Source organism: Orycteropus afer, unplaced genomic scaffold (genome assembly GCF_000298275.1).
Source record: "Orycteropus afer afer isolate SDZICR_OR568_19922 unplaced genomic scaffold, OryAfe1.0 scaffold00168, whole genome shotgun sequence".
NCBI lineage: Eukaryota > Metazoa > Chordata > Mammalia > Tubulidentata > Orycteropodidae > Orycteropus > Orycteropus afer.
The window spans coordinates 2902337-2910166 of NW_006921755.1; the positions used below are offsets into that span (position 1 = coordinate 2902337).

Here is a 7830-nt window from a genome sequence, read left to right on the forward strand (position 1 = left end):
CCTTATCTGTAAAAGGGGAATAATTTTACTGACCTACTTGACAGGCTTTTTGTGAGGAGAGATGAAAGGAATGTGAAAGCACCTTAAGGTCTTTGGAGAAAAAGCGCTTTATAGAAATCCAAGATTTTATTAATTCACCTGTTTTGGAATGCTGTACAATATAGACTATCTAGCAACACATTTATAAAGTCCTGACATAAAATTTTCAGTCTTAGTTTGAAGTATTAGTCTAGTTAATATAAGAAAATTATTTTATTTCCTTTTTTTTTTTTTTACAGTTACATGTGTATCTGTCAGACCTTTGAAGTGCCTGCCTTTTTCTTGAGAGATGTTAATCAAATGTTAATTTCTTTAAAGGATACCCCAAGTTTTAAATAATACCAACCAAATACAAAAGTGTTAAAAAAAAAGTTGGAAATTTATACTAGGCTATTGTCAAAAATCTGGATGAATATAAAAATAGATGAAAAGCACTGTAACCTTTATTTTAACATTTTGAGTTTAAGAAAAAAAACTTGCCCTTTCTTTAGATCTATTTTACACATGTGATTTTTATATGATACTTAAATGTGCATATTTTAATATTAAGTGGTCATTTCAGTTTATCTTCTAGTGACCGCAGTTTCCATTCTTATTTAAATAGGATTTCACCAGCATCTCCTTCCTTGTAATCATACATATCAGTGTGCAGAAGAGGCATAATGATGGGGCTAACAACTTGGTTATGCTAATTCTTACATGTACTAGCCCAGTTGTGAGCTGTTTCTCTGTGGAGAAAATGATACCATCACTTAGATTACTGGAGGTTTTTTTTTTTTGGAGAAGTTGGAAACAAGATCCTTAATTTAGAAAATATGTACTTCTGATTGCCTCATTCTCTCTGCAAGCAAAACTAGTCCACTTCTAGATTTGGAATGATCCCTAAAGTTCTTAGTTACAAACTCACTGCCATCGAGGCCACTTTGACTCTTAGCAACCCCTCCTTGGGTTTCCGAGGCAATATCACTGTGAAAGTAGATTGCCCTGATCTTCCTTCTGAAGAGTGGCTAGTGGGTTTGAACTGCCGACCTTCTGGTTAGTAGTCAAGTGCTAAATCATTGCGGAACTGTGCTACAGGATTTACACGTTTGCTTAATTTGTAGAGTTAAACTTTTATATAAAACATTTTCTCTTATGGTTCAAATAATACAAACTCTTCATCTCAGCTCACATTTGAGAACTTACTTGGAAAGCTTTATAAGTAATTACCTCAATTATTGGTTGGAATCACATTTACACAGAGATTCCAAAATATGAGACCTTTATGAGTTTTAGTGTAGCAGTTTTATGATTCTGAAATTATCTTACATATACTTTGTTTGCTCAGTAATACTCTTCCCCTTTCCATCCAAAGAAAAAATTCAAGTGGGTAAAAATTGCTGGTTATTGCAGATATCCTGAAGACTTAATAAAGTTTAAGAAGAATAAATCATGTGTACATTCAGATGTATGAATCAGTTGTTTCATGATGTTTTCTTTTGGACCTTATCACAGTACAGCTTAACATATAAAATCTTTATAGTTTTACAAGGAAAAGCTATTTGTCATTAAATTTTCAAATCACTTTTGTCTGGAAGACTTATAATAGATTTCTGATGATTATGACCTTTTGATGTGAAAACTTTACTTTTCTCCTTTAGATTTATTTTTAAATGATTTTTGGAAATAATTACTAATTTTCATTTTTTTCCCTCACAGCTTCATATTCTCCAATTCAACCTCATTCTCTAATAAAACATCAACAAATTCCTCTTCATTCACCACCTCCCAAGGTTTCCCACCATCAGCTGATACTACAACAGCAGCAGCAGCAAATTCAGCCAATCACACTTCAAAATCCAACTCAAGACCCACCCCCATCCCAACACTGTATACCACTCCAAAACCACGGCCTTCCTCCAGCTCCCAGTAATGCCCAGTCACAACATTGTTCACCAATTCAGAGTCATCCCCCTCCTTTAACAATGTCTCCTAGCCAGTCACAGTCAGCACAGCAGTCTGTAGTAGTGTCTCCTCCACCACCTCATTCACCAAGTCAGTCTCCTACTATAATTATTCATCCACAAGCACTTATTCAGCCACACTCTCTTGTGTCATCAGCTCTCCAGCCAGGGCCAAACTTGCAGCAGTCCACTACTAATCAGGTACAGCCTACAGCACAGCTGAATCTGTCATCCCATCTTCCACTTCCAGCTTCCCCTGTCGTACACATTGGCCCAGTTCAGCAGTCTGCCTTGGTGTCCCAAGGTCAGCAGATTGTATCTCCAACATCACACCAGCAATATTCAACCCTGCAGTCCTCTCCAATCCCTATTGCAACCCCTCCACAGATGTCGACATCTCCTCCAACTCAGATTCCACCACTATCCTTGCAGTCTATGCAATCTTTACAAGTGCAGCCTGAAATTCTGTCCCAGGGCCAGGTTTTGGTGCAGAATGCCTTGGTGTCAGAAGAGGAGCTTCCAGCTGCAGAAGCTTTGGTCCAGTTGCCATTTCAGACTCTTCCTCCTCCACAGACTGTTGCGGTAAACCTACAAGTACAACCACCAGCACCTGTTGATCCACCAGTGGTAAGCCCTTGGAAGCTCTTTGACTTTCTTGCTGAACTGAAAGTAAAAACTATTGTTTCCTATACTGTGCTATATCGCTAGAGCTAAATGCCTATGAATTTAAAAGCTTGAAATCTCCATATGTCAGTGTCTGACGAACATGCTATATGGGCAAAAAAATGCCATTATTTTGTTGTAGTATGGTTGCATGCTTGGTAATTTGTGGTTTGATGGTTATTAAAGTCCCTCGTTAATTTTATTACTATTTAAACAAATCCATCTGCTATCTTTACAGAGTTGATTTTTTTTCCCCAAGGGAATGCATTTGAACCAGTGTCATCTGCACAAAGTTTTTTCTCTTAAGGTGATTATCCTTCATAGATCCCTTCTGTTGGCTTGTATGTTCTTACGCTTATGGTTTCTCTAGCTAACCTTTTAGTTGTATGGATTTTGAAATTCTAGGCCTCTAAAGGGCTTTTGTTTCAAGGTGGAAGTATGCTTGTATGATGTAATTTTTTTGTTAAATTGTGTTTTGTAATTAAAATTTTGTGAAAAGCATTTATCTAGGAAAGAGTCAACTTTGCAAAAAACATTAACAACAACAAACAACAAACATAGACCATTTTATAGAATTAATAAACTTCTGGTTTTTTATATGTAAGAGAAAATATATGCTTAAAATGCTTCTCATTTTAAAAGCTTAAAATTTCAATGGCTAAATTTAATACTAAGAATGAAAAAAATCCATTGGAAGGAGTGAAAATTTTGATAATTGAGATTGTGGTGAGATTCTTTGGAACAAACTTCTGAAATGGTGTATCTTACCTAGAAAGGAAAATTATCTTGAGAAATTTTTACTTTAAACATTCTCTGAAGGATTTTTATTTTTAATATGTAAAATAATTTACAATAAAAATTGAAATAAGGTCTCTGTTTACTTAGAATGATCAAATTCATAATTCTAAGGAAAATAATCTTTTCAAAGGGAGATATTTATCCCTTAAAGGTTAAAGACCATTAAGTCAAAAAGAAAGGAGCTTCAAAGCCTGCTCCTTAATGAGAAACATTCTGGCTCTCAGGATGGAAACATAGATTTTTCATTTTTCCCATTCTCATTGATCTTAATAGGTATAAAGAGATTGAATTCCACTTTCCATTCAGTTTTATTTAAAAAAGAACTTGACAGAAAAGCAGTGGAAATCTAGAAATGTTTGTCATTTCATTATCTTATCTCTATATTTTATTTTAATGGTATTTTGAAGAGTTAATGGTTGATATTATAACAAAAACATGGACTTTAAGTGTACAGTACCTTCGAAGAAATCAAATACAATTTAGTTTTTTAACTTTCTAGTGCATTGATTTTGCAAGTTAAAAATAAAATTTCTTTATATTCCTTATATTTTTATAAGGTCAACTTTGAGGGAATATATTTGGAATGAAAATACCATAAATTTAATAATAACTTAAATATTAATTAAAGCTAACAGTATTTAAGGTCCACTTTTGTTCCTTTTCACCCTTCTCCTTTTTAATTAAAAAAAAATTGTTATCTCCTTTTGGGAATTTCTTTTTTTCATGAAAATGTTACCTGGTATCACTGGAATAATCATTGTACTTGCTTTAGATGGTCCCATGCTTTTAACTTTCTTTCTCTGTTTATTAAATTACTATATTTTTCTTTCATTATCTTAAGAGATGTGAAGTTTTGAAAGATAAGGGTAAATTTTCATTGACATTTGGGAATAATAAGTAAGATATGATGTTGTTGTTGTTGTGGTATGCCGTCGAAGATGTGATGAGGTAGATAATTTAGAACTAATAAACAGTGTTCCTCAGTTTATTTAGGAAAGGGAGACAGATGGGAAGTTTCCCTTTCCTAAACTTGAGGCAAGTTTGGCAATTTTGCTGTGTTTAAGAATCGTTCCAGTTATGAGCTAAACAGAAAGTGATCTTGTGAGCAACCTTCATTTCTTCTCTTTATTCAGTCTTTTAGTTGTTGCACTCATATCTGTATTTTTTTGTGCTGATTGTGCCAGATATCGGTGACAGATATGCCTTTGCCTGCTTCTTTTATTCATTAACTAATTTTGCCTTTACTTGGAAATTTGGATGAAGGACATATAGTTAGACTTAACTGTAAAGAATGAAAAGTATTTTAACATATTCTTTAATAATTATTTAAAAATATATATTTGTGTTATGGCTCTTTTTGTTCTATAATATTATTTCCCACTTTTTCTAAATTAGCATTCTATGCATGTTTAAACTTTGATTCCTTAAAAAATCCTTAGCAGATGTTTAAGTAACATGTGACAGCGTTAAGATGAAAATGTTTCAGCATTTTAAGACAATAACTTTTTTTTTTTTAATTGTGATTTGGGTGAAGGTTTACAGAGCAAATTCACTTTCCATACAGCAGTTCACATATACTTTGTCTCATGACATTGACCACAGTTTACCACAATACAACAGCTCCCCTTCCACTCCCTCCCCATAGTTACCTCTTCCCTGTGTCCATCCCTCCATGCACTCCTGCCCCCTGAGCTATCTCCCTGTGCATAAGCAGCCCTTCTTTCTCCCATGATTGTTCTCTCCAAGGAGTGTAGCTACTTGAGGTAAATGTTCAACTCATATGCCTGTCTTTTGTTTGGTTGGAAACCACAGGTGTGGGTTCAATTTGAGACCTGAAGGGCAGCTAGGAGCCACAGTCTCAGTGGTCCCACCAGGCTCTATCAGACCAGCAAACGTGGTCCTCCCCCCCCTTTTTTTTTCTCCAAATGATTGTGAGTTTTGTTCCACATTGTTCCTCCCTCTCTGTCAAGGATCTCCTACATAGATCCCCTTCCAAGTGGATGACAGTGGTAGCCGGGCACCATCTAGTTCTTCTGGTCTCATAGTTGTATAGGCTGCAGATAGGATGGTGTACCAGTCGCTAGGACTAATTGTTTCCATGAATTTTGGTTTTCTTCATTCTTCTTTGCTCTGGACAAGGAGAGACCCATCGTTGTTGCATCTAGATGGCAGCTTGCTAGCTTTTAAGATCTCAGTCGCTACTCACCAAAGTAGGAGGTGGAACAATGTTTTGTACAGTATGTTAGGCCAGTTGAGCTTGATGTCCCCTGCCACTATGGTCCCAAGCCCACAGGTTCAACTACTCAGTCCCTCTGGGTAGCTGGCTGTGACCAAGCAGTGACCACAACCTTCCCCTTGTCAATTCTACTATACACCTGGGAATTCTGATCATTCACATAAACTTACAGGACCATTGTCTGCCAACCCTATATATGTTCTTGAATATACTCCCCATTTCATAGACACACCTAATCGTTCAACCTGTCCATCCGTCTATCCACCCATATACCCATGTTAGCCTTTACTGACAAGGCAGTACTGTATGTACAAAAGGGTTCATGTTTGTTTTCTGTACCTCCCATGTACCTCTCTATGGTAAGACAAGGTAATAACTTTTGAAAGAAAAGTAATATCTAATAAAGGAATGCTACATAGTTGTAATTGACTTGGTTGATAAAAAGGTTCTTGTGTAATTACATCTAAATCAACATCTCCCTCACTCTTTGCCAAATTAAGGTACTTATGAATTAATGTATCACTACTACAGCAAAAGAGGAGCTCTGGTGTTGAAGTGGTTAGGGTATTCAGCTGCTAACCAATTGGCCAGGGGTTTGAACCCTCCAGCTCCTCTGTGGGAGAAAGATGTGACAGTCTGCTTCTGTAAAGATTTATTGCCTTGGAAACCATATGGAGCAGTTCTGCTCTGTCCCTAAAGGGTAGCTATGAGTTGGAATCTGCTCGATGGCAGTGAGTTTGGTTTTTTACTACTGCAGCAGATGCTCCACATTAGAAGGTCTTTCTGTTCTTGACCTCAAGGACACTTTTTTGGAGGGTGACTTCCCCTCTGTATTGGATATTATCATCATGTTTTTTTTGTATCATGATCAGATGCTAGCAGCTATCATTGTTGCACTGTACCGTAGTGACTGTGTTCTCTTCTAAGGATCCAAAAAGCAAAATGAGAGATCTCTTTTGCTGAAACAGGTTTCCAGGTATAGGACGTGAACAAATAACTTTAAAAAATGTTGCCTACTTAATAGCTGTTTTGGATTACACTTCTGTATATTGTGTTTGATAAAAGTAACAGCAAAAGTAGGATTTTTCAATTTTAAAGGCACAAAAAGAAAAGTTGTTTTATTCTTACTAGAGAATTAAAAACTTCAATTTTTTTTTTTTTTTTTAAACTCCATCACTTGTTAATAAGATGTTCCTTTGTGGATGAAATTTCATAGTCCCCCCAGTTTTTTTAAATTGTGATTTGGGTGAAAATTTACAGAGCAAATTCACTTTCCATACGGCAGTTCACATACACTTTGTCTCATGACGTTGACCACAATTTACCACAATGCAACAGTTCCCCTCCCACTTCCTCCTGATATTTACCTCTTCCTGTGTCTACCATCCATGCACTCCTGCCCCCTGAGCTGTCTTCATGTGCATAAACAGCCCTTTTTTATCCCATGATTGTTCTCTCCAAGGAGTGTATCTACCTCAGGTAAATGTTCAACTCATATGCTTGTATTTTGTTTGGTTGGAAGCCACAGGTGTGGGTTCAATTCCGGACCTGAAGGGCAGCTAGAGGCCATAGTCTCAGTGGTTCCACCAGGCTCTATCAGACCAGCAAACCTGGTCCCCCTTTTTTTTCATAGTCCCTTTTATAGTATGTGGCTTATGCTACTTTCCAAAATCTTGATTTGTGTATTTAGTTTTATATACTTCAGATCTCTAAACCTTTTCAATAGGTTTTTATTAAAGTATATATACAATATTAGAGAAAACTTTAAAAATTTTTGTGAATATTGTTTAATGGTTTTTTATTTCAGTAACATTTATTGAATATTAATCAACTTACTTAAGTAACCTTGAAAGAAATCTTTGTAAATTTAAATAATAAGCTTTGCATATAAAAGAAAGAAGGTGAATTGTTTTGCTTTCAGAGACCTATCATGTTTCATAAGTAAAGGCTGAATAAATTAAAAGTGATGACAAATTAAAATACCTATGTCAGTCTGTAAAAGGAGCTCTGGTGGCATAGTGGATAAGGCACTGGGCTGCTAACCAGAAGGTTAGCGGTTCAAGCCACCAGCTGCTCCATGGAAGGATGATGGGGCGATCTACTTCCAAAAAGATTAACAGCCTCGGAAACCCAGTGGGTTTTTTTTTTTTT

At 36.0% G+C, this 7830-nt stretch overlaps 1 protein-coding gene across 1 annotated transcript in view; it reads left to right on the top strand.

Moving 5' to 3' along the window:
- The window catches only part of PHC3 (polyhomeotic homolog 3), a 93821-nt gene that overhangs the window by 46232 nt on the left and 39759 nt on the right, over nucleotides 1-7830 (top strand). Inside the window, exons 8-9 of the mRNA XM_042781759.1 lie at nucleotides 1738-2609; nucleotides 2905-2952. Of these exons, the coding sequence (XP_042637693.1) occupies nucleotides 1738-2609; nucleotides 2905-2952 (920 nt within the window). The remainder of the gene's footprint in view (nucleotides 1-1737; nucleotides 2610-2904; nucleotides 2953-7830) is intronic.